Below are 26764 nucleotides of genomic sequence, written 5' to 3' on the forward strand. Positions count from 1 at the left end.
TTTCATTTCCAAAACTAAGACATGGATAAATGGTAGATCTCTGAGATATCCCCTACTGAGGGTTAGTTCAAGACCACAAGAGACAATAGCATCTGTAATTGTTCCTGAAAACTGTGGAGAGTCTTTTGTTTTCCTTTTATTGCTTTCCCAGTAGACAAAAAACCCCAGATGGTAAGTAGCCATTTTTCTAAGAAACATGAGTTAAGTCTTGGGAATAGTGTTCGTTATTCATGTCATTAACATAATACTCTATTTGACCACATCTAAGTTTGATTTATAATTAAAACACAGGGAATTTTCATTCTCCAGTGTCTGTAACCAGAAAAGACTATCCATTTCAAATTCCCATTTCCCATCTATAATTCATCCTCTTAATTTACCTCTGAGTTGCTCATATTTATAACAAGAAAGATCTTTCAGCATGAACATTGATACTAAGTTATGACTGTAGTTTTAGGTGGTGTCAGGACTAAACCTACTTTATTTTCATATGCCTTCTGGAGCACTGAAATGTTTTCAGTGGATGTGCAGACTTCCCTAGATAGCAGATGTATAGGCTTTTCTATTCATCCCTTTCAAAATAATTCATTGACAAATATCTGCAGACCACAGGCTGGAATCCTACTGTTAGATCATTGCTAGCCACAAACTACAGTTGTGCATCTGCTTTGGAAAGAGACACTAAACATGATTATCACCATCTGTTTCCAATAAGAACTGAAATGAAATATACTGATTTTGTAGAAGAGGAGCAAATTTTAGACTGTAGGATCTTCACAGAACAGGGACTATCCCTGGTCTGCCCAGCTGCTTGCCCAACAGACGTGGGAGCCTGTGAAGCACTGCTGTAGAATAGAGGCTGGCACTGCCTGCTGACCTGTCTCCATGTTGCTGACTTGTCCTGTTCTGTGACCTTGCTCTTTTTCATTTTAAGTCCTGTGGAATCTCCTGAGGTGAATGTTTACCTGCTGTGCATGGTCAGCTGTGATAAAATTCTGCAGGCCAACTTTGCTGCTCCATGCTGCCAGCCAGACTCCACTGTGTGCCTCAGGACAGAGCTATTTTACCTGATCTTGTGCTTAGTGAGACTGATCTTACACCTGCACTCACAGTGGTAGCTGGGAGAACAGCCCCAGCACCAGAGCAGGACCCAAGTGCTGGTCAGTCTCTCTAAGCCAGGGCCAAGGTCACATTTCTGTACCGGGTACCAGAGTGTTGATGATCTCTCTCCCAAAGCTGGGAGTGCTGAGGGTGGAGAGCAGGAATTCAGCTTGAGGTCTGCAGATATGACTGTGAACACAAGCAAACAACTGCTTTAAAAACTGTATTTTAGGGAGTAAAATAATGATCTGACAAATGGTGAGTGCTCTATTTTACTTGACAGTAACAGTCAACAGGCTCCACTGGAGGGGAGGAGGGGTTGTAAAAGGAAGGGGGAACAGGGTGAGAACACTGAATTATGTTTAGTTTTATTCTGGCTTAAGTATGTAAATTATAACTTGTAAAAATACAATACTATACACACACAAAAACAGGAAAGCTTTTCTTTTTTTAGTGCCAGGCTGTATAACTTGGCCTCTGTTTAGTTAATTTGCCTTGCCTTTTTCTTAAACATCGGAAGCGTGTGTGCTGGGGGGATGGACAGACAGACTCTTTAGAGACAGAGCAGAGATCTCTGTCTGCTGCCTGGCTGATGTGACTTATTTTGTGCAGACATCACGTGGATCACAGTGTCTGTGGCCAGCAAAGACATTTTGATACACTGGACATAAAGACCCCTGGGGATTTTTTTGCTTTTCTCTGCAGTGTAAGGGAATCAGTTGCTGCATCAGACTCTCTACAGATCCTGCCAGGGAATCATATCTCTGACTTAGATCTCTCTGACTTGCTGTCTGTGGCACACTTTACTTTCATCTTTTACACTGTCATATTTCAGGTTTATGGTCTGTGCTTGTGCTATGTCATGATATATTTTCTAATGCCTTTATTTTGCTAAAATTATAAATTGTTGAGGCTTTCCTGAAGGAAACTTCATGAAACTGATGAAGCTTCAGGAGCTGTTATGGTAGATCAGTACTCTGAGGGCATGACTTTGGCCAGGACAAAGCTCAAATGACTGGTTGGATGCTACAGTTGTTATTTGCAATCATCTTCCTTCTAGACAACAAGAGCCACATCTGAGAGATCCCTCAGCATCCTCACTGCTGAAATTATCCCAGGTTACATTTTGTACCCTCATGGTACACCAAAGGTAAAACATAGCAAACAAGGGAGTAAAGTCCAGTCCACTTCTGAGCTGCATGTACTGGAAGGTACCATAAGCAGTTTCCTTCTTTACTAAACCTGCTGCCCTGAACTATCACTTTGTCTTCCACACCCAAGTTAAAAAATAAAACAGACTCTGTTTTTTGGAGGCTCATAGTGTGTGGGTGTGTCTGGGTCCCAGCAATGTTGTTTAGAGGAGCTGACCAGGCATTTTCCCATCCCTCCAAATTGTCCAACATCTCTCTAAAAATCATCGAGCATTTATTTGTATCCAGATCTCTAGGATTTCCAGTTAATTTTTTCCCCACCCATGACACATTCTTCCAGTGATTTAATGAGTGTTTTACTCTACACAAACTCTGAGGGAGTTTTCAACTTGGCATATACATCAGCAAAAGTTGAGTGGAAACTCCTTTTTGCTCTAAACAAAGACCTTTCCTTCCTACTAGATTTTTTTTTCTCTCACAGCTGCATTCTGCAGCTAAACTTGTGGGACTACTGTTTGTGCATCTCTGTACTGAATTGTAGTAGCAGATTCCCTCAGAGCAAATGCTGCGCAGGGGCCCAATATTTTACACTTGCAGGGAGGGAAAATAGCGAGGAATACTTTATTCTTCATTAAATATAGCAGACAGAACTCAGCATCTGGAGTGTCTCATGTGTTAGTGATTAAGATCCCTTACTGTTTATTTTAAAGTACTCTAAGGGACATAAACTGCCCTCATTTCTGCGCCTCCTCCCAGCTGTATCTGACATACTGTGGGGATCTCTGACTGCTGTGTTTTTGCATCAGCCATCAACTGATGGGAGCCCTTTCATGTTCTATCCAATTCTCTCTGCTCCCCACAACCTTTTCTCATGTTTCATCATCTCATTCTTCTTTGACTGACTTTTACTAACAGTGATATCTAAGCCTGTTCCTTCAGCACTTTAGGGCAGCAGATGCTTTGACTGGAAGATGTTGGCAGTGTACATAGATCAAAGTACCAAATTCAGGTTCAGCATAATCATCCATATTGGTGGAACTGCAAGGATTAGACTTAGGTAGTGGGGCCTGATCAGTTCAGATGTAAAGCCCAGCATCCAAAAAGCTTCTGCCTAATTAAGGAGTTGTTTTGTCTACGCTATGCAAGGATTTTTTGCCAGTATTGGCCTTCTCTGTTAATGTTTTCCTTTCACTACGATCACCTGCATCTATTTCCTGCAGCCTGACCAGGACCCACTAGTGAAAATAGGTTTGGGCTTTGTCAAATTGTAGCTCCATGAGAAAGCCTAGTCAATGAAGCAAGCAGGAGTTGTAGGATCAATAACTCAGCAATCCTACCTCTGAGCAAAGACAATTAACGCAGTAAACAAGGCCATACGGTTCTAGATAAGGATGCCATCTTTCTCCTACATGGTATTTCTTATCTTGAAACACACAGTATGTATCTGAATCTGTAAAACAGTAAAGAATTGAAAAAGCTATGAATGAAAATTTCCATTCCATGTTTATGAAGTATATTTAGATGTGCAGTTTTCTGTAAACTACTTTTTCTTTTCCTGGAGAATTACAGAACAGAAAGACCCTTAATTCCACATGCTGTTTTTTCTTAACTTCCAAACCAAAATAAATTACATGGCCTCCCATTTTTCCAAAATTGCAACTCCTGAGATGATGATTAAATGGCTTTCATACAGGTGAGTTTATCCTTTCACCTGTTTAGGTAAGAAAATTTAAGTGCCTGATCACTAAAACAGGCTCATAGGAAACAAAATCTCTTCACTGCAAAACCAAAGCAATTGGTCCAACTCAGGAAAATCCCAGGTTATACCACAGAGTGATATTGAAATAATTTATGCATCAGCTTTCAAAGTATTTTAAGATCTTTTGTTCATTAAGCACTTCTGATCTTGCAGTTACAGAACTGCAGAAATCCACATACAAGTCAGACATTATTGTCCTGTCCCTTCCTGTCACACTATGGTTTCACATTGAAACCTCAAATCTCTACAATAAAAGGATGTTTCTCATGTGTTTCCATGTGGGAATTCCTTTCTGTTATCTTAACGATATCCAAGTTCAGTTGAATTCATTACCCACAGTATAGATGATACTTCAGGATATCTTAACAAAATACCCATCTTCCATGTGCTAATCCAAGTCAGGGACAGTCTTCACATTCACTGGGCTAGAAGAAAGTAGCCAGAGCTAGGGACTGTTAGTAGAAGCTGTGATCTGCTTTCCCTTCACACAGGAGCATGACAAATGGAACACAGGATATGAAAAAGCAGACAGCTGGAGTTTGGCAATTTCTCACTCTTCCTTCTTTGAACAAGGTTCCTGCACATGGTTTTTCTGTGAGTGAGTTCAGTGGGGCAGAGGGTCTTTCTGGAACTCACTCTCTTTTGTTTCCCCCCATCTTCCTTGGAAGCAGAACCTGCTGATACTGGGGCTAAAAATTTTTAAGGGCAAATAATGTCTTTTGTAAGAAGGAGGCCAAAACCCAACCTGTGCAGGTAGGGAGAGCATTCCAGAGACCTACTAACAAGGCTGAAGCAGTCAATAACTCCAGACTTATTTGGGTAGCTATTCCTCCTTGCCATGATTTCTGAAATATGTTAACATCTCCCACAGATGACAGGCTTTACAGAAATGCTCCCTTTTTTTGTTTGTATTCTTTTCAATTCTTCTCATCAAGTTTTTGACAGTTTTTTAAAAGAGAGACTCTTAATTTTCTCAAAGGATGTTGAGAATCTAATCCAGTTCATATGAGGTTGTTTTTACAACAGAACAGTCTTGGACAAGCTTTACACTAGCTGAAAACTTCAGCACAATAGTCTTACACATGGGACAGATCCAGATAATCTGTCAGATGTTTACAGAGGTTACTAAATAGAATAAAGCACACTCTTGACTCAGGATATTTGAAATAAAACAGATTCTCCAACTGATGTGTTATATTCTTTATGATGCTATAAACTGTAGAGCTTTAGGAAAATGTACCCCAAGTGTGGCTGTGGCCTGATTCCACTAAATACAGGATTAGAAGGAGGAAGAATGTTAGAAGGTTTGGGACATTTTTTTCTGAACCACATCTGAAAATAGAAGGAAAATATCCAATTTATGTGAATGTGACAGCTTTGTTTGAAGTCTACTTACGTTTTACTTGTTCTAGTTTACCTCCATCTATGAAAAGGAGACAGAGCACACCAAAAAAGATAAAATGAAAATCCTCCAACATCCACTTTCTTTCCATCTTTATCATCAACAGGAAAAGAAAGAACCTCCAAGAAGAAAATGTTGAGCTGTTGGGAAAAAATATTAAATTAATTAAAGTAAAATCTTGCAAGATACTCAATTATTTCATCCAGCACACAGAATTCTTAAACTGCCAGAACAAAAAAAAATATATCTGTATCATGCATCTTCCTTTCATGGAAACAGCTTTGTCTTCAGATAATTTAATTTTTTGAAAAAGGGCCACATTCCTATTCATGAAAGCTGAAAACTGGATATTCCTTCTAAAAATGTCCTTATTTTATTTCAAAGCAATCTGGTAAGGAAGCAATCTAAATTCCCAAAAGTTCTCTTTCCCAGGAAACTAGTTTGGACTATGTTCTTGTAGAGCATCACTTTTAGAGGTACCTCTGGTGTCAATTGCAACATGTTTGCTTCATCCTAAAGTCAACCTTGGTGTCCCTGGAGTACAGTCCTGCACTGTGGAAATCCCTGTTCAGGGTGAGCCACTGGCCCTGCTGCAGCAGTGGGAGTTCTCCTGATCACATCTAATAGGCTTCCAGCACTATTCAGCTCTCCCCTTCACCCCTCTCCCCACCACTATTGTTCTGGTACTGTGTAGAATTAATTTTTCTAGAGTTAACCCTTCTGCTGCCTTGATAACTGAGAGCAGAGCGGGGGAATGACTTGGCATCTTCATTCCTGTAGATCTTTAATGTCAAAATCTTGCATGTGGGGCAAAGCTTAATTTATTCTTCTCTGTGTGGTGCAGAGCTAGTATTGTACTTGCAGCATGTGCCATTCTGTTTATCTTTTTCTGGGCTTTAACAAGTGAATTATTTTATGGAAATAATCAACTAATTAACTAAAGTAGATTTTTTTTAATACAGCCAACTCAAGATTCTACTATTTTGCTGCTCCAGTGTTTATAAGCATTCATTGCAAAAGTGTTATCTTCCCAGAGTGCACTTGTCCATAATTTACAATGTTGGAAAGATTTGGGTGTGATTTTAAAAGCCTTGATATGGATTCACTATTAGTTTTACAGAAGCTTAAAAACCCCAAAAAGAGTCACTATTGGAAAAATGAGCAGTCTGTTTTGTAAACTAATATGGCCTCTTCAGATTTCACGTAAATAACAGAATTGTATATAAGTATGTTCAAACTTACAGATAATCAAGGCAAAAATAATAATTTATATAGGCATAAGTAAAGTGGTGGATAACTGAAAGAAATTAAACAGTAAGTTAAGAAGCCACTAAAATGAAGATCTTGCTGTTAATACTGTTGACACCTAGGATACTGTAACAAAGGGTGTGTAATCTGATTTTATCAGCGGTTGCATTACCTTCTCTGTTCAAAAATTCTCTGTATTCCCAAACCACAACCACAATGGACATCTTCCTTAACTAACTAAACCTGTGCCACTACTCTGTACTCAGTAAGCTCATTCAAAACAATGCAAATTGCCTCTGAAAATGTTTAAAGAAACCCCTTCTTTAAAACACAGTCCCTATTCAGTAACAAAACATAACTTTCCATTTATTTTGCAAGTTGAGAATAATGTTTCCATTTCAGAAGAAGAGTTTAAGTAATTTTTCTCTTTCCAATATTCAAATCACACAGGACATTTTTGAAGCCAAACATGCTTTTAAAAACCTGTTTAACATTAAAACCTCATAATTTAGTCCCAGGACATCATGCATGCATTCAGAACAACAGTAGCACATCACTGGGAGTAGCAGAAATCTGAATGTTTAAATATTTCAGCCTTCTTAGGGATTGCTTAAGCAAACAATAATTATAAATGGCGCACAATTATCCTTTGTACAGCACCTTATCTGTTAGGTTGGTTAGTTAGAATAGAAAGGCTCAGAAATCGACCCATTTTAAATGTCAGGTCTTGAAAAAGGAAGAACATTACAAAACCTGGACTGCTTGTTTTTAGAAATGCTGCACAGTAATGTGAGATGGAGGAGTTAATTACAGAAATGGGATGGAGACTTTTGATGTCTTTCTTAATTCTCTTTAATTTCTGTATTGTTGTTACTCCAAATATAAACACATACTTTTCACTATTAGGACACTCCCTTTATTTCCCCAAAGGGCAATGTCCTAAAAATATTCCTGGATTTAAATAATCTCAGTCAGTATTAACCTGTTGGTTGTATTGGTGTATTTTCTACATTGTAGAAACAATTAAAGTCATCCAGACCTTACTTAGTGTGGATGACTTTAATTACTTAGTGAAATAAAGCAAAAGGGGCTCTGTTTAACGCCTCGCCCTCCAAAAAGCCCGGCTTGGTAACTACAAGAGGCGGTGTCCGGCCTCGCCACGTTTTACAATTAGTGAAAAAAACCCGCAAAATCCAAAAATGGCGGTGCCGGGGGCAGCTGGCAGGGGCAGCGGTGATGCAGCGGCAGGGACAGCTCAGCCCCGACGGCCGCGCTCCCCTCCATCACCCGCAGCGCGAACCCTCTCCCTGCGCTCTTGCCGAGCCTTCATCCCTGCGGCACGTCCGCCGCTGCCGTCGGGAGGTGGCCGCAGGCGGGGGCTCTCCCGCGGGCTCCGGCTCTCGCTGCTCTGACAGAGCAGCCGCCCCTTGGTCGCCGGCCCGGGGAGCGCCCGCCGCCCCGCCCGGGGCCGGGAGGGGAGCTCGGCTCGGGGCTGCCCCTGCCCGGGCCAGGTGCCGGCGCTGCCCCGAGGGGGCGGCGGGACATGGACCGGCGGAACGGGACAGACGGAACGCCCGGGAGGCGTCGAGTCCCCGCGCTGGGCTGTCCGTGCCGCGGCCTCGGGAGCAGCTCCGGCAGCGGGACCGCGCCTTCCCGGGGCCTCGTCTCGGACAGCAAAGCTCACAAACCTGGGGCAGGGCTGGGGGCTGCTCCGCTCAGCTCCGCTCGGACACCGCCGCGAACAGCGCTCGGGCTGGGGCGACCGCGCGGCTCCGCGCTCCGCTCCGCGGGTACTGGGGGGTCCGGCCAGGCAGCTCCGCTACTCGCTCACGTTGCCATAATCTTCTCCCGCGGCTTTGAGGTGTCCCCTTCGACTGGGTAGGGGGGGGACAAGCAGGGGACGGACGGGGTCCTGCCGCCGCCAGCCCTCGACCCCCGAGCGATGGACGGGAGCGGAGAGGGAGGGATCCGCTACGCCCGAGCTGCGGGCCGCTCCGGGGTGGGCGCTCCGGAAGGTCCCGGGCTGGGGCACCTGCCACCGCCTGCCGCCCCGCCGAGGAGCGCAGCGAGGCCTCGCGGCCGGAGGATGCTCGGCGGCGGGTCCTGTCCCGCAGCCCCGCCGGCAGCGAGCGGCGGCGGGAGGCGGGGTGAGCAGGTCTGCCTCCGCCCCGGCCCCCTCCTCGCCCGCGCCCCGCGCCCGCCACCCGGCACAGCGGCGTGACTGACACGGCTGGGGTGGAGCCGCTCCGCCACGGGGGGCCGCGGACGGGGGCGACACCGGACGCGGGGCTCGGAGCCCGCCCGCCCTTCGGGCTGCCCTCCGGGTCCCGCGGAGCAGCTGCGGCCCGCGGGACCCGCGCCCGGCGGTGGGGCCATGCTCCGGTGCTTTCCGACGAGCTGCGGGTTGGGTGACCGTGGCCACTTTTCCTCCGCAGAAACAGAGCCCCACGGGTGGCTTTCGTGGAGAGCGGACTCCGCACCGAGACCTCTCTTTAATGGGCTTCTCCTAGTCGGGGTGCCCCCCGAAGCAGACCCGACGGAGTTAGCATCCACTGGGATCTGCCAGACACCTTCTGCTGACACCCTCTGGTCTGATTTATTGTGTTAGAAGGTTTCAAGGTCACATTGAGATTCTGGTGGAACTAAATTAAACCCATGACTCATTATATGCTTGGTCAAACATTCTTTTTCTGTCTTCTTGTAGCCCCTGTAACTAATAAGAAGAGATCAGTGAACTCTTGACAAATGATCTGAGAAAAAGGGTGAGGTATGAAAAGACATCATGTGGAGAAACAAATTACAACCTATTTCCCCTAGTTTGGGACCAGGGTGTTTGGGAAGCACTGCTGGGAGGTCGTACACCTCTCAGGCTTAGTAGATATTTTCAGAAGGCTGAAAATTGAGCAGAACTTTCATTTCTTCCATTGTACCTTAGCTGGACAAAACACTGAAGGTGTAGTGTATGATAAAACCTTATACTAGCAGGAGGAAAGAACAGATTACTTGCTAAAGCTTTTGTAGTGTGACTTTATGAGCAGCCAAGGCTGTGTGTCAGTCAAATGCAACTATATAACTCCTAATATTAAATAATGAAAAGAGAAAGTTCTGGAGCTAAGCATTTTGAAAACACTCCATATCTACTTCTGTGTCCCTGTCACTCTGTCTTGCTGTGCACCGGCAGTAATCCATGTTCCTGAGGAAAAACCACTGCTTAAAGCTCTTAGTTCCCAGCTCTTAGTGATGCCTATGGCTGCAGACTGATAGTTTAGGGACTGTATGAAACAGGAATGGGCAAACAGAGAAAGAAATGGTAACTCTTAATCAGAAGTATGATTGTAACTTGCACATGAAAGCAGAGAACCTGCTGTGTGCAAGCTCCAGTCCCACACAGGGATATCCATGCTCATGGAGCAGAGTTAAGCACACGTGTGTGCTTCTAAATTGTGGGGCTGTAGGAATGTTTTTCTTTTAGGTGTTGTGCTGGGTTAGACCATACAGGCTCAGCCTGTGAGATAAATTGCCTCTGAATAACATAGACACTCAGCTGTGTGACTAAACTGACCCTATTGCAAATCTTGGAGAGTAGGAGTCCACGGTTCTTTGTAGACTGGTTTAATAGTTTGGGTTGATAGCAGCTACATGACTTTAGTAAATGCAGCTTTGGGCCTGAGCAGAGCTCAGTTTTACTGCAGAGACATCCTCCAGAACAATCCACCCAACTCTGTCAGTGTTCTCTATGTATTTTTTCTCCACGTATTTTCTTCTCTGCGCTGATACAAAGTCCAGTGTGTGTAAAGACAACAGTAACTGTTGCAGGACTCTTTATGCCTAGTCAGGGTAGTAGTAATGAGAAGCAAAATATTTTCTATAGACTGTGTGACCTGAATTCTTTTGCAGAGGGATTCTTTGAAAATAAATTCCTTATTTGGCCTGAAGAGTGCTTTGGGAAAGTTGCTATAGATGCCAGCACTTTCTACTGCATTCTGTAAGACTATTTCAGAAAATGCTGCTGTCTGATGGTCTCTGGAGATACTAATTCAGGTACAAGACCTTTGCTGAACATAAAGATATTTGAACTGGAGTTCTTTATCCATTCTGGCAGATTTAGGTTGTAGAGAACTGGCTGAAAGAACCTTTCTCTCAAGTGAGATTTTGGGACTCACTGAACTGGCAACTTGGTGGAAATCCAGACTTCCCAGGGCAGGCTGCTCTGGTCTGACTCCCAGTCCTGGTCCTGCTGCTCAAGCTCTTCATGAGTTGCTGGGATGTCCCTGAAGACTTTTGACTGAAGATGCAATCTGACATCTCTCTTGGTCACATACAATGGCTGCATCTGTTTCTTGTCCTTCATCTTCCCATGGCACAGTGCTGCAGCACGGGTTGTGCTTGTTAGGCCACAGGATAATATGGCACATGCTGGGCATTGTGCATGAACAGAATGTTCACAGGTGGCCTCTTGGTGAGTGACCCTTCTGAGCTGGCAAGGTTGCCAGTGCCCCTGGATCCTGGGAGTGCTTCACCTATGCCCAAGCTGTTCCTTTTCTCCCAAGTCTCACCAAGGACAAGCACAAGCCACTACTCTTTGTGTGTCACCACAGCCTGTTATGCTTTGCCTTGTCTCACATCTAACACAGCCCCATGGCAGGGCTGACACAGCACTCACAACTTAGCAAGCCCCTTGCTCTGTGCTCTTGCTCAGCAGTGGGCTGTTACTGCAGCTTGTGGAGTTCAGGGCTGCTGCACATGTGTGACACAGAGAGCTCTGGAGAAGCATCACATCCACAGTTGTTGCCCTTCATGCTGCCAAGCAGAACTCACTGCTTGAATATGCTCTGCATTCTGGTGTCCAGACAGGAAAGAATTGCTCTTGATAGTCAGCATTAAAGATTGAAGGATGCCCTAAGTTTTTATAAGCACAGAGATTTATCCATGCAATTCTCATTAAAGACAATGGAAATTAAACAGATACATAGTGTGACACTGCCAGTAGAAGTCCATGTCCCTGTGCTGTGCCTCACAGTGACTGAGCAGCATAAAGGTATCCTGCTATTATTTCTCAGGTCTTGTGAGGGGAAATAAAAACAGGCTAAAAGATTCATGCCAATGCTAACATGTTTACACACCCTGTGGAGTTTTCTTAATTGCAACAGACATGGAGCTCTGAGAGATTAGACACATGACACAATATCCCTATTTTTTTTTTCTTCTCTTTCTCTGTGGTCAAATTTTCACTCTAAAAATGTATGAAAGGAAATTCTTAGCGTAATGATGAGCATCCTTTGATTTCTGCATTCCCATAAATTCAGTAAAGCCCTTTGGAAAATGTATCTTAAGACGCTAAAAATTATTCCCAGGGTTTTATAAAAATCTCTAAATTACTTTTTGTGGTTTGGATCAGCCCCCCCCCAGTTATCATACTGGGAATACAATCTGGATGTTCACCAAGCAGGCTTCACAGATACTGTTCAACAAAAAGGCCTTCAGATGTGCATGATTTTGTGATTATGGCATAGAATGGTCATGAGCATTCCCCACCCTCCTGTTTTTTCTGTAGCATGGACTTCATCCACAGTGTGTTGTCAGTCCTCTAGCACTAGAAATTAATTTATTTATTTGCCAGTGAGACAGATGGATGTAGTGAGCCTGAGATTTCAATTCAGGCATTACATAAAATGTCAAACTGCAGCCCAATTCCTCATTACCTTGCTGTGGATATATTCAGATGGGACTGAAGAGTAGCTGAAAGTTTTTCATTGTTCTGTCAAAAAATGCAAATAAAACATATCTCTAAATTTAACTTCCAAATACACAAGTGAGAAGAGACTCACAAAACCTGTCAGCAGCAATGAAAATGCAGGAGAAGGCAACCACACAGTGTTTCTTTCCATCCTAGAGTAAATGACACTTTGCTAGTTGGGGTGTTGAGAATCCCAGTGTGTAGAATAAATATATGCACTCAGAGGTGAGGCCCTCCTGAATTTTGCATGTGCTCATCATTTCCTCAAAGTGTTCATCTGCAAATGTTTCTAATCTAATCTAATCTAATCTAATCTAATCTAATCTAATCTAATCTAATCTAATCTAATCTAATCTACCCCAGATATGTATAAGATGCCTATTACCACCACAGTGTGTGTGCAGCTGTAATTATGATCCTATAATTCTCTCTCATATCTGTCATGTCAAAAAACTTCAAGACAATTTGTAGGAATATAGATTTCTTTGGTACATTCATGAGATGCATGAATAGCAAGTTCAAATCTTCAGTTCAATCTTTCATCTATAATTCCTGTATGGGCAGTGTTTTGTGGGCAGGAAGCAGAATTAGTGCTTCCAGAAAAGTGTAAATCCATATAACATGCAATAGCATCTCAGAGACTATTTTCAGCGATTGAAAAGCAACATCAGAGAATCTGTATAAGTGATTATAGTGATTTTTTCTGAGTTCTGGGATCAGCTTCCCCTTCATTGTCTTTTCGCCACCACACATTCTTGAAAACAGCAGAAGGTGGCACAGCTCACATAAAAACAACATAAGTTCTTTCTTGCTGTTGCAATTGTTGACTAGAAACACACTTGGTAAAAATTTTCAGGAGTTTAAAAGAATCCCAGTGATTTGCTCTTAGTTCTGCTATGCAGAAAAAATTCTGGAACAAATCTTATGGGTTAATCATATCATAATAAAGATCCACTTGCTGAGGCATTTCTTTGCAGCTGGCACCACCAGATAAACCCAGTCAGTCCTGTCTCCCAATGCATGACAGGAAGGAGTCAAGGCAGGCTAAATGAGGCTCCAATTGCAATTCAAATATTCTTTTATAAACTGTGATTAGTGCTGCTAATCTCACCTTGGTAAGCCAAAGACAATAACAAAATTACTGAACTCCTTGGGTATTATGTAATTCTTTTGCTTAGAAATTTGCTGGTGTGAGAGTGCTTTTGAAACCCATTAGTAAAACTGAAGTTGCCAAAAGATTGATCTCTTCTCTAGGGAGAGCAAAGTCAAATATGTGCCAGCATGGAGCCAGAGCCTGCCAGGGGCTGAGGACTTGAAAATCCCATTGCTACCAGTGAGAGCTGGGGACACAAAGTCCTTGGTGTAACCAAGCTCAGTTGTAAAATGAACTAATGGCTGTGGAGCTGTCTTTCCCTCTAATAACAATAGTGTGTACTTATAACAGACCCTAACATGCTGACTTGCACTAAGCTGTGATGCCAGCCTGCTTGATTCTGACTGCAGGCTTAGGGAAATCCAAGCTGGGCTCTGCCTCAGTGTCCGACTGACTGTGAGGGCACTCACCAGCAATGAGTCAGGCCAGAGGGGAACACCACCCCTTTCTCTTGTCTAGTTCATAAAGCCAGCCTTAACTTTCCTTCATCAGAAGATGGTGATCCTTTCATATGAACAAAATTGCAGAGAGATAGAAAAAATAGCTGAGCTGTGTCAGAAAGTCACAAGGACTGCTCAATAGAGGATGGGAACAGTGGAAATATCTAAGAGGATAATGGTGAAATTAGAAATGGCTTTTTGAGAATAACCAGCTACAAAATAAAGTGAGGAAAGGGGGGGACTTTATTTCATCCTTAAAAACATCAGTATAAAATGCATGGAGAAAAACAAACAGCGAAGACACTGTTGCTAGTAGGCTGGCTTTTAAAGTATTAATGGAACGTCACAGAACAAGAGTTTCTTTTATTCTTTTCTATCCCAGCTCCCTGCTTTCAAGGTTCTTGTGTGAACATGCTGCAGTTTGCAAGGCTGTGAAATTATCAGACCTGGATCAGTGCCAGTACAAACCAATTTATTGGAGTCCAGCAATTAACTAAAACCTAGAAAGCTTGATTAATTGTGGCACTGCTCAGCAGGGAACATTGAGAAAAAAAATCATGACACTCCATGAGTTCTCTGTTCCATATACCAATTTACATTATATGTAAAGAAAAGTTTCTTCTCTGTAAATACCCTTACTTTATTATTTTGCATCATGTAGAAAGAATAATTACAATACCATGTGAGAAAATGCTTGACTCTCTGGATAATAATTTCCTAGTAGGTCTTATCCTGTTACATATTTTTTACTGAACTAATATGTCATTGTAACCCCAACAACAGGATATATTATTTTAAAAAATTGTTTCATTAAGCTTCTCTCTGGAGAGATATATTGAGAATCCAGCACTGCTCTGTTCCCTTCTATTTCTTCAAATATGCATGTGTGCAAGAAAGATGAGGGTTTGATAGTTGTTCACAATCATTTAGGATAGAAAAGAAGCAAACAAATAGTTGGGTTTAGAAGCAATTTAGCAGGGCAGAGTATGTTGACTGAAATGAAATCCTGCATTCTGAGGAGGCAGACATTATGAGAAGCAACTACGAAGTGCAATTTAGGTGTTAGTGGATTTTATTATGATAGTATTAACAAATAGTGCCCACATTGTTTGTTTTATTGTAAGGCTTATCATAAAAGTCTATGCATAAGGCAGAATTAAAAAATCTCATTCCTAGATGCCTTAGTGGCACATGAATCACCTTTAGTATAGATAACTGAGAAAAAAAATAAATATTCCAGCTCAGTGTAATGTATCACTGTAGCATATTGTAATGAGTAGTACAAAACACAGGATCTGATTCATCTTAGTTCTCCTTACATCAAAATAATTCAATGGTTAGTACTGGAAAAAAAGCTGTTTAAAGATAAAAAACTAGTGGTAATAGAATTGTCACCCCTGCCCAGTGACAAGGAAAAGAAAGATACATGAAAATATTTTACCTTTTCAACATCATTTTGTATCCTAATCTGCATCCAACCGCGACACTGTCACATTCTCAGATTTAAAGAGTGCAATCCACAGACAGGACTAAATCACATTAGGCAGCAGTGATAATGGAGCCTGGGCATGCAGAACATCCCAGCAAGCCTCTAGCTGGGGCTCTGGGGTGATTTGGGACATTCAATGAGGTAGGAAGGGCTGTCTCCTCCAATTTCACTGTATTTACTGGGGATTTAATGTATTTTTTTAAAGATATTTGCAGTGGAAATCAGTTTGTCGGAGGTCATCTAATTGAATCTACAGCCCTGGCAACCCTTCACAAAGGCTGCCAGGAGTGACCGAGTTGCTAGTGCTTAACTGTGAATACCCAGCAGGGGTCCTCCACAGGCCTGAATACAGTCAATTATGTTATTTTTCTAAATATTAGTGACTCAGCTGTCTCTGCTTGTGAAGAGTTGCCAGGGTCAGAGATACAATCAGGCAGATCCTCCCCCCTTCACTTCTAAGAGATGGGGAGAATCTTTTAAATATTGCACCAAATAATCCTGAAGTGGAGGGAAGGGTTCTCACAGGCTGTGCCGCTTCTCCAGGGTGGGTGCATAGGGTCTCGCAGGTTTGAGGGTGCCAGGGACCAGGCAGGGCACTGTGTAAGTGCTTGGGGGAGCACTGCTGTTTGTGAGCAGCTTCCAGCTCTGTGATGTAAATACAGATTTCACAGTTCAGCTCAACAGGCACTAAAACTGAGATGTTTCAAAAGACAGAGGTACCAGCAGCTTGTCTCACCCCTTTAACACTTTTTTGTTCTTTCTGTCTTCTCCTCTCCCTCCCACCTCTCATTGTGCTCCAAATATCTCTATGAAAGGAATGTTTCTATGTACTGTAGCAATTCAGTTTTCTGTTTTCCTTTGTAAACTCATCAGGGAAAGACACAAGAGTGGTGACTAAGGAGAGCATTCATGGTCTGGAGGGCTCTTCCCTGACACAGATGCCTCAGCAGCCACAATCCTTTGCCCTCTATACAGAGCTCTGCAAATATTTTAGGGTTTCGATTGTAACTTCCTTAGTTTTTGCCAAACAGGCTCTTTTCCAAAGCCCAGCCTTCTTGAGAAACAGTATCCCTATTCCTGTGGTCCATAGCCCAGCTCTTATCTGATCAACAGTTTTTGGCAGAAGGGAAAAATCCCTCTAGAGCATTTGGGTGCCTGTGCATCGTTTTGGCCCAAGTTTGAGGTAGTGCTTTGGAGTTGGCAAAGTTTCCTAATTTACTGCTGTTAAATTTTATCCAACTTCAGGAATATTATGCGGATGTGGCCAATTTCCAGCTATTCTGAATCCATTGCAAATACTTTGCCAGCATGTGTCCAAGTATAATCCAATTTTGATGGTTTTAATGCCAATACAATTTCCCTGTAAGTACCTTCAGGCCTGGCATCTGAACTGCAGTGAGCAGGGGTTCAGCTGCTTGGAGCCCAAGTCCCAGGAGGTGACACCTTTATTCCTTTGGGTCCCTGTCTGTCCTAGAGGTGGAAAACCCAGACTGGGTCTCTAGTCACCACTGATGTTACATCTCTGACTTGTTGAACATACATTATTTGCTGTGAGAGTGAGGATCTAGGCATTTCCTTGGAATGAGCAGAGAGTCTGGAGTCATAAGGTGTCTTCTCTTGCTATTTGACATCTGTACACTTCAAATTGGGGTACTGGTGTCCCCAGTTTGTGTTGGAAATACGGTAGCTAGATAAAACTGCAGTGAAAGCAGAACTGAAGTTTCATATGTTTCAGTTCTGCAGGGAACTTGACTTTGAAGAACTGGACATTATCAAAAGGGTGCCTTTGTAGCTTGTTCTTGCTATAAAAACAGGGAGGAAACCGAGCCACCTCTGTTATAGAGTTTCCCCTGGCTGGAGCTCCCCTAGGGAGAAGGAAAATAACCCAGCAAGGGAGAGGAGGTCGCTGTGTTTAGACAGCCTGTCCTGATCTGCATGTGCCTCTCAGGAGGAGGAGTGCCCCAGGAAGGTTTTGATGTCTGGGTAACTGCCAAGGCCACTGTCCCCCTCCTGTAGGAGGATATGGTTTGGGCAGCAGCTGTGGCACTCTGAAGAAGAGATGGTTTCCTCAGTGTTTTCACTTTTAATTCATTGCCTTCTCCCCAGATTGTTGTCATGATAGCAAATACAGAGTGTTAAATTCTGTCCTCAGGCAGTAATGAGGACTCCATTGTGGAAAACTGCAATCTGGATGTCCTTAACATTGCAAAGTTAGGTGTGACCTGCTTTAGTCACAGAAATGATCGGGACAACAGCATCCTGTCTTGTGCTTCAGCTCATCCAAGGATTCATCATTGATGTAAATTGTGACATCCATTGTTACAAGCAGCTGACAAGCATGCATCAAAAAGAGAAATTAAGATATTCCTAACTTCTATTTCAGCAAATACACCTTTCTTTTCTTCTATTGACATTGTCATCCATAATTGTTAACAAGACTTCCTGGTTTTCTGTTCAATAACATTTAATAACTTAAACTCTTGGCAGAATTATACCAATAACAAAAGTGACATATCAGTCAGTGTGTTCAGACTTTGTGAGGGGAAAATTCTGTCCTGATTCTATCCTCAAAGAGTTCCACCCTATTCCATGCATTCAGAGATACATTATACCACTGATTGGTCATGAGACATTCTGCAGGCCAAATTCATGGCTACAGGAAGCAGGCAGGAAAGCACCAGTTCCATTTACTTGAACTCATTAACATCAGCAATTACTCACTTTTGGGTTCTTCTGTGCCACAGTTTTTGACTACCTGACAGAACTGGTTTAAGGAATGTTTGACAATATCTGATTTAAGTACAGGAAAGTTAATAATACAAGGGGATATGTTTTTACACTGGCACAGAACAGGTTTAGATTCGATCTTAGGAAGAAATTCCTGTAAGGGGGATAAGGCCCTGACACAGTTTGCCCAGAGAAACTGTGGATGCCCCATCCCTGGGAGTGTTCAAGGCCAGGTTGGATGAGGCTCTGAGAAACCTGGTTTACTACCTCATGGCAGAGGGGTGGAACAAGATGATCTTAGGGCCCTTTCCAACCCAAACCATTCTTTGATTCTACAAAAATTACCATCTGACAGTACAATGATGCAGTACAGAGCAGAACTGTTACTGTTGTAGCATCCTTAACAATCCTTACACCTGAATGCAGAGGCATGAAGAGGGAGAAGGGAACAGGACTTCCAGCAGCTCTTGGTTCTGTATTGCCCTGCCCAAATGTAGGTGTTTCATTGGAGGCTCTGCTGACAAGAGGGGTACCAGACCTCAGCTCATCCAGTGATTTCATGGCTGGCACTGCTCTTATACTGCACTGTCTTATCTGAAGAAACTTTAAAAGTTGTGGACTTTTCAGGTTATCCTTTTTAGAAACAGAGAAATTGAGACACGGTGAGAGGGAATGCTTTGTGAGGATGTAACCATCACTCTGAGCAGAATTACAACAGACCTTGTCTCAAGTTTTGGCCTAGTATGCTACCAGCTGAGTGGTATTTCTATTAAAAAACATGCTCTTTCATGTATTTATGCATTGCTTTGGGTATTTCAGATCTCAGGAAGACTCAAATCTCCCTCTTCCTCAAGAAATTGGAGAACCACTTGTTCTTCTACAATGACCCATTAAAAGAGAAAAGAGAAGCAGTTGATACTGAAAAAAAGTAACATTCAAACCGAAGCCCCCAAAAGCAGGGTAAAAGTCTTTTAAAAGCCAATCTTCTGCTTACTTTTTTTTTAACAGGCCATCTTCCAAACTTACACAAGGCTAACTATATTACAAGGCATGGATTAAAACAGAAAAGTTCTCTAAAGCAGACTGTTGGAGTTGTCTTTAAAATTAAAAGCAGAGTGTTTGTTTTCTTTAATATGGAGAGCAGCACCAATAAAAACACCAGGGAAAGGCCAGTATTACTAGATCACATGTCTGCTTTTATCTCACAGCAGAGTTATAGTAGAATGATTTTTGCTTAGAGACTTGAAAGCTGGACTGCATCCTTTCATGCTGAAATCATATCTCCTGCAAGGATTATTGGAGGATATAATGTTTCCTTCAGCTTCTTATTTTCTCCACTCCTGAACTTGGACTCCTGACCTCAACTTTTCTCTGGTTATGACCAAGCATTGGCCTTCAATTGAATAGCTGAGCTTTTTTACAATCAGATCAGCTTCTGCTCTTGTAATTTCAGACTCATTTTGTGACATTGATATTGTAGATCTTAACTAAAAGCCAAACATTTTATATCTTGGGTAATGACCATACAGGAACTGCTAGGTTTAGCTCCCATGTGTGTAACCATCCAAAGCATTCAATATGTGTGACTGGAGTCAGAGGAGTTGTGCACACTTTGCATGGGGGCCCCTGTTCCTCTTTGTGTCCCTTTTGCAGCACAGCTCTGCACCTGTGCTTTGCTCTGGGGGTCACAAAGAGTTGTTCATGAATGGCAGGTAATTCAAGGTTCATGGTAGCTGAGTCTGGACCCTCTCATTAGTTGAACAGCTAATCAGGCAGAAATCTGTGGGGCTCTGCAGTTAATTACAGGGCAGGGTTAGAGGGTGGGTACTAAAAATATCTATTTCTTGGCTATGCCACTGTTGCCTGCTAGAACCAGTGGAGGCTAATTGCAGTGGATTATCTGCACAGATAAGGTTAGATGTACTATTCAGAAAAATACATAGTCTGGGAAGCCTTCTGTTCATGGGACTCATGTTTTCTTTTTTTTTTAATTGATCTTTATTAATGGGATATGATGTGCCTTGTGCTTTCTCTCACTAAAGAGAGAATGAAGACTATAGTTTGGTTGTACAGCTACACTATCAGCTTCAGTGTACAGCTCTTGATCTTGTAGCCAACAAATTTGAATGTCCTTAAATGTTTGAGACACCAAAAAAGGTATTGGAATGTGGTCTTGAAATCTTACAGCACTGGGCTTGGTACAGTAATTTGTTATCACTGTAACAACTACTTCATAAACATTTCTTATTTGTGTGAGTGTGAAAATAAGGATAACTGTAAATAAGCCACAGCCTTACTGTATTTAAATTAATTTCTGGTGAGAGTGGGACTCTCTGAGTATTCTTCAGGAACACAGATTGAGAGAAGGTAACTTAGCAGAGTCTTTAAAGCTGATTAAACTGTTTTCCAGAATACAAAATACGCCTGGAGAAATGGGACTGCTAGTGAAGTTTTGCCCCTGAATATAGTAGACATTATCTTCACTCTGAGTGAAGTCAGTGGCAGAAGTGTCTCTGGTGTAAAAGGAATAGGAAGCAGTACCTATCAAAGAGCATAATGTTGCAGATTTTCCAATATTTGCATTGGCAACACAGATAAGGACAGTTTAGGAGATTTTCACAGACACAAATTATGTCTTTGGAAAAAAATAATGTGCAAAAGTGGATGTGTTTTGCAAAGCTGTTTATGCCTTTTAATTGACACCTTACTGTTAACTATTTATTTTAGACCAGCCATCCTCTTAGGCTTAGGAGCTCATAGGAATCACCTTCACTAAATACATTTTGTTTTATTTTTCAGTGTATCAGTTGTAGTGAAAGTACTTTAAATGGGGCTGTAATTCACGGCATTGTGAAGAACTAACTTATTAAACAAACGTAACAGAGAATGTAAAACACTTCAAGCACTAAATGGAGGTATTAACCATTGCTAATTAAAATTGAACTTGCAGATATGGCATTCTTTTTAGTAGAAATGTAGGGAACACTGTCCCTTAGTGGTGATGAGGAAGTATTACTTAGGAAATAGCTGCACAACTACTTGTTCATCTTACTGTGTACATTGTAGTGAATGTCTGCTCCTGGCACTTAATAGCAGCACAGGGCATGCAAAGCCTTGGGTTATTTGCTGAGATTATACATAAACTAATGGAGTCTGGAAAAAGAAGGACTGCACTACTCAGAGGTTGTTTATTTCCAGAAGAGGCTGAAAAGTACAAAACTTGATCCCAACATAATTTGTACCCCAGTGAGTGTCTCACTTTTACATCAGTGGTCCCGAGTTCACTGTGTGACACCCTTATGGTGTAAGAAAAGAACACCTTAATTTCCTAGTGTGGATGAAAAAAAGCTGATGTGCATTTGGGCAGGTGTTTTGTCACAGGCAGACAAAATTATTCTTCTTGGCACTCAGGCTTCCTTACTGCCTTTGGGATAAAGCATTCCTGGGCTTCAGGCACTGCTCTGGAGAAACTTGCTCCTTTTTCTCTGTGTAGCCATGGTCTATGGATAGTCTGAGGATTCAGTCTCCAGAGCTGTGTAGTTTGCCTGCAAGAAACTCATTATCACTTAAAAATGAGGACTTGTCATTTTCTGCATTTATCTGTCCACCTTAACAGATGTAATTGCCTTGTAAGGATAGTAAGACTACTTACACACTTATCTGCATGGCTTCTTTCAGATATTTAAAAAATCATTCTATCAATACACTATTTTTGCCAGCAGTATTTTTTGGTCTCAGTCCTGGTCCATGATAACTGATTGTCAGCAATTTGAACGAAAGGGCATTTGGTGGGAGTGCTGCTGATAAAGTCTAACAATGTAATGTGCATTTTTGTACCTGCTCCTGAGAGTCCCAAGGCCTGACACTGCTCCATTACTCCAGCACAGCATGCAGAGACAGTAAGCCAGGGATCTTGGAGGCTTGCTGATGATTGCCTAGGCTGTATCTGCTTAGACAGTGAGCTTTTGGGGGATTTGTCTCTTAAATCCTACATATACAGGATTCTGTCTGTTGGGATATATTTGGTGAAGCTGGGCTGGCTCCTAAGAATTTTTCTGGTATAGAGATAGGTCAACAAGTGAGCAGGAAGAGGCTCAGAATGTGTAACTGTAATAATCATGATTAATTTTTCTCTGTAGCTCTCTAAAGACAGGAAGGAATGAATCCTGTGAGCAGTGAACTATCTGCTACCTCACTATTGCTTTTAGCCTCATTTCCTGCACTCCCAGCTTTCTTCAGTCACAGTGGCATACTCAGAGTGAAACTTGCACTTTTGATTGCTTTCAGCTGAAAACCTGCCCCCAATCCTCCACTGAGGCTTTTCAAAAGAGCCCAATTTATCCAAACAATCACATGGATACTTTGTCTGGATCTTTCTGTTTCTTCAGTCTTCTCCCCTCCTAAGTGCATCCTTACAAAGCTTTACAGAGAATTTTCCTTAGGAAATATCTGTGGGGATCTTCTCTGGAAACTCCTGGGTTCCTAACCATTAACTTACTCTGCTAAATTAACAAGCAGATGTTTGGCTGCAGCACTGGCCAAAGTAAAAAAAGGGGTAATGAATAAAAGCACCATTTTTCAATAAGAATATAGTAGCATAATATAAAAATTGCCAAGTTTTGAGAAGAAACAGTCTTCAGCGTTTTTCTCTTGTAATTACTTGAAATGCAGCAGAATGGATTTTTATCTCAGATTTGTGGGGTTTAAGACCATTCATTTCCTTTGAGAATTCATCTCCATTTTATTAACAGCACATTGTTTCTTCATACTGTAGCATTTATCAGTTGAAATATGTCCTTTTTATAGACACTGGCAGTATTACTGATAATAACAGTGAGACATCAGTTATCAAGTTCTAGAAGAAAAACTCAAACAAACCAGGAACACAGAAGAGGATGTTACACAGGCAACCCAGACACAATCTCAAGAAGTGAGCAGCTATGGCCAACTCTCTCTTTTGTTCTGTGGTGCCCATAGCCACAGGTATTCCATATGTAATACTCTGCCCATACCCTCACACTGAGGCAGGGCTGGCTCATGGGCTGTGGGACTGATTGTTGGGTAGTTTCACTTCTCTCCCAGGAAGACAGTAACCAAACACAGTGAGTAGCACAGCTGGTGCCTTCTTAATGGACAGCGTTGCTGGATGTGTGTTTTGGTAGCCTCTTGAGGTCTGTGGGGTATCTCTGTAATTTAACTGGGGACATTTTTCAGGGCTGAACGGTCAAATCAAATCTCCAGTGCTGCCTGTTCCTCAGACTCCTGCTCTCAGATTGTACTCTGGGGATGGAGGTTTACCCAGAGAAATATGACAACATAAATCACACCGAAATTGGGTGTGTGCATGTATTGAAGAGGAAAGGGAAGAGAGGAAGCTCAATCTGCCTGCACATTTATTGGAAAACGCTTCTAAGGGTATTTCATTGGCCTTCTACAGCTCTCTGGGCAGTGCACATTTGTTTCCCCACTTCCCAGATGAGCCTGCTTTGCTGGGAGGTCTCAGAGCACACACAACACTCCTGTGAGATGGTGGCTGATGCACTGGGTGCTTATGTTCTCCTCCTGTATGTTTTGTAGGATTCCCTGATGTATGTTTTGTGGGATTCCCTGATGTATGACCTTTGACTGTATCCTGTATCTGTCACTGGGCTGTACCAGAAGATGCGCATTCGAAACCAACAAAAGCTGGTGTGAATTCACAGTATATTGAGTGCTGCTCTGTAGCTGCTGTGTGGCTCTTCAGACACAGAACTGAATGGCATCATCTGTTGGGATGTAGCAAAACACTGCTTCTGTGCCCTGATTTGCCTGTAAAGCTGTCGGTGGACGGCTCAGGGCAGTCTTTGAGGAAACAACTTTCTCTAATTATGAGCAGATGTGCTGGAAGTGCTGTCTGGTTGGAAGAGCAAGGCATATGTGCAGATAGGACACTTTCATCTTTCCAGTCATTTTAATACTTCCTGTTGGATGGTGAGCATATCCCTGTGCTCACAGTGGAAAAAGAGCGAAGGTGTTTTAGGCCTTCATTTAAGAGCCATCTGTGAGGTGCTCTGAGATGCCTGGGATGGAAGAAGGATAGTGATGGATGTGTGTGCTGACATACCATGGAAATCAGCAATGTGTCTTGGGGTGTGAGGAGCAATTCACAATGGTCTGTGTTAGAGTGTTAGTGGCAATTTGCTTTAATAACACCATGGATTTGTTTGCATCAACTTCATGCACAACCTTGTTCCTTTTCCTGCAGTTCAGGAATCTGACAGGAGATGCTTGATTTCCTACATTCATACACTTTGAAGAATTTTAAAAACTTGAAAACATCAATAGTGCTTTAGTGGCCTCATGAAACTGATGATTTTTTAAAATTGGTTTTATTTAACTACTAGATTACAACAGATGGGTTAATTTATCTCACTGTGTCTTTATATAAATTTAGATTGTTCCCATCTCTGTAGGACTTGTGTGGCTCCCAAGGATTTTAAAACAGAAAAAATCCTTTCCTTCACGTTTCTATCTAGCCACTAATAGCAATAGCTTGATTAGACTATAGGGATTGGATTTGTTGGGCTGGCTACCAGCCTCCTTTGCATGATTGTGTGTGAAGAAATGAAGCTCAGGAGAGAAATTTTGCATTTGCCTCTGACTGCATTCAGATCTGGGTTATTTCTATCTCTGTGAGGCAAACTAAGTCCCACAGTGCATAAATACTGCCTGGGAAATGTGAAACTCCCACAGTCTTTTCTCACCCCTTGGTCAATGGTGGCAGTGCTCCAGCAGGAGCTGGCTATGGAAGATTATGAAAGGCTTTGAATATCAGAAAAGAAGAGCAAAGTCTGCACTTGGTAAGAATCTAGGGTGAGCAAAGCACCACACTGCTCTCCTTTGCTATGCAGACATCTGCTGTATTTTACACCTGCTGTGGTTTATTTCAAAGCACAGAGAATTGCAGTAATTAAGCTGCAAGACACAATTTATGCACCAGTGTGTCCAGGCGTGCACTCCTTAGGATGAGGTGCAATCTTCTGGCCAGTCCCACCTGGAAGAGGGCATTTCTGCTGACATGGCTGTTCAGCCATTCACTGGCAATGTGGAGGACACAGACACCCTGAGGCTCTGAGACAGATGCAGCAGCTGACTAAGAAACTACCACTGTTGGGATGTGAAGGAAATGTTTAACAGAAAACTGAACACAGAGGTGAGTCTGCACAGTCCAGAATGGCAGGTCCTAAACAAGACACTGGACCAAAGAGATATCAGCTTCATTGGCCATTTCACTGTTCCCACAAGACAGAATTTCATACAGCTCCAGTTCCACCATGGTATTGAGAGCAGTTGACTTCTGGGGACAACAGATATCTGAGTAAAGTGTCCCAGTTATTTCTTGTGAGCATGTGCATCATCTGATGTGAGTTACTCCTGTAGCAGAGTTCAGAAGAGCCTTTTACAACCCATCTACACCCACACAACCCTGCACCCATGTGCCACAGAACAATTATCAGGAGTTTCAGTTGCTATGTGTTCAGGCCTGCCTAGGCTAGCCTTAATCTTTCTGGTCTGGGCAATCTGAGCTTTGTGCACATGGTGGCATGGATCTTAGCAAGCTTGTGCAAGGCTTTTGTAGCTTGATGCCACCACATCCTCATTACAAGTAGCATCCTGTAAGCTGGAATCCATTCAGCTCAGCTGTGCCTAAGTGCCAGCTTCACACCTTCCCCCTGACTATGGACAGTTGTGGTGTTTTGGTCCCCGAGTTCAGGTCTTTTTCACTGTCTTTTCTCTTGCCCTTTCTGCCACAGGCCATCAGAGCATCCCATTGTGCTGTGTGACCAGAAAGATGGATAGGAGAGTTCTCTAGAGCAGCTAAGGCTTAGGGAGGGATAGTTTCACCACCTCATCTCTATTGTGCCTTCTGGCTAGCGGAGATGTTCTGCAAGTCTGATTCAACACGACGGCACATGCTGAAGTAAGAAATTACCATTTGCCTTCATTAGATGGATGTTCATTTGGTGTCTCTCACTCTGCCCCTCAGCCTGTGTGCAAGGGCAGTGGCACAGTTCAGCTGGGAGCCCTCGTTGCTCTCCGGAGTTCTGTGGAAGATATGACACGTTTGTAAGGCACAAAAAGCCCCACAGTGCCCGAGAGCAGCGCGGCCCTGCAGCAGCACCCCAGGGCTGATTTAACAGCAAGCCGGTTTAAAGGCCGTTTTCACAGCAAGCCAAGGATGGTGACTGGAGCTGCAGGAACCCCTCGGCGCCGCTTCGGGCGGGGTGCGCGGCTGCTCCGGACGGAGCCGGCGGGCAGCGCCTAACCCCGCAAACTCCGGGGGCCTGGGTAAGCCCCGGGCTCAGCCGGCCATCGGCAGTAGTGACCCCGCACCACGGGATGTCACTACGGAGCCAGCGGACACCTTTATATTTCGGTGTTTTTTGTAGCCTTCCCTCTGGTGCTGTGACCGCGCGTCACTGAGGGCACCGCTGCCCTCAGCGGGCTCTGGGGCCGCCGAGCGCGCCCCGGCGAGCACCGGGCAGCCCGCCCATCACTGAGGTGGAGAAAATTATTC

General features: G+C 43.0%; 2 protein-coding genes across 3 annotated transcripts in view; one reads left to right on the top strand and one right to left on the bottom strand.

Moving 5' to 3' along the window:
* The window catches only part of CHRDL1 (chordin like 1), a 37953-nt gene extending 29179 nt beyond the window's left edge, over positions 1 to 8774 (bottom strand). For both annotated transcript variants that reach the window (XM_030967785.1, XM_030967783.1), the window contains exons 1-3: positions 8350 to 8774; positions 5408 to 5553; positions 3590 to 3702 (exon numbers count right to left, since the gene is read on the bottom strand). In XM_030967785.1, coding sequence (XP_030823645.1) covers positions 3590 to 3702; positions 5408 to 5513 — 219 coding nt within the window. In that variant the 5' untranslated portion in view covers positions 5514 to 5553; positions 8350 to 8774. The remainder of the gene's footprint in view (positions 1 to 3589; positions 3703 to 5407; positions 5554 to 8349) is intronic.
* Positions 1 to 26764, top strand: part of LOC115914919 (serine/threonine-protein kinase PAK 3) — a 175969-nt gene that overhangs the window by 22093 nt on the left and 127112 nt on the right. The window lies entirely within an intron of this gene.

Source organism: Camarhynchus parvulus, chromosome 4A, assembly GCF_901933205.1.
Source record: "Camarhynchus parvulus chromosome 4A, STF_HiC, whole genome shotgun sequence".
In the NCBI taxonomy this organism is placed as follows: domain Eukaryota; kingdom Metazoa; phylum Chordata; class Aves; order Passeriformes; family Thraupidae; genus Camarhynchus; species Camarhynchus parvulus.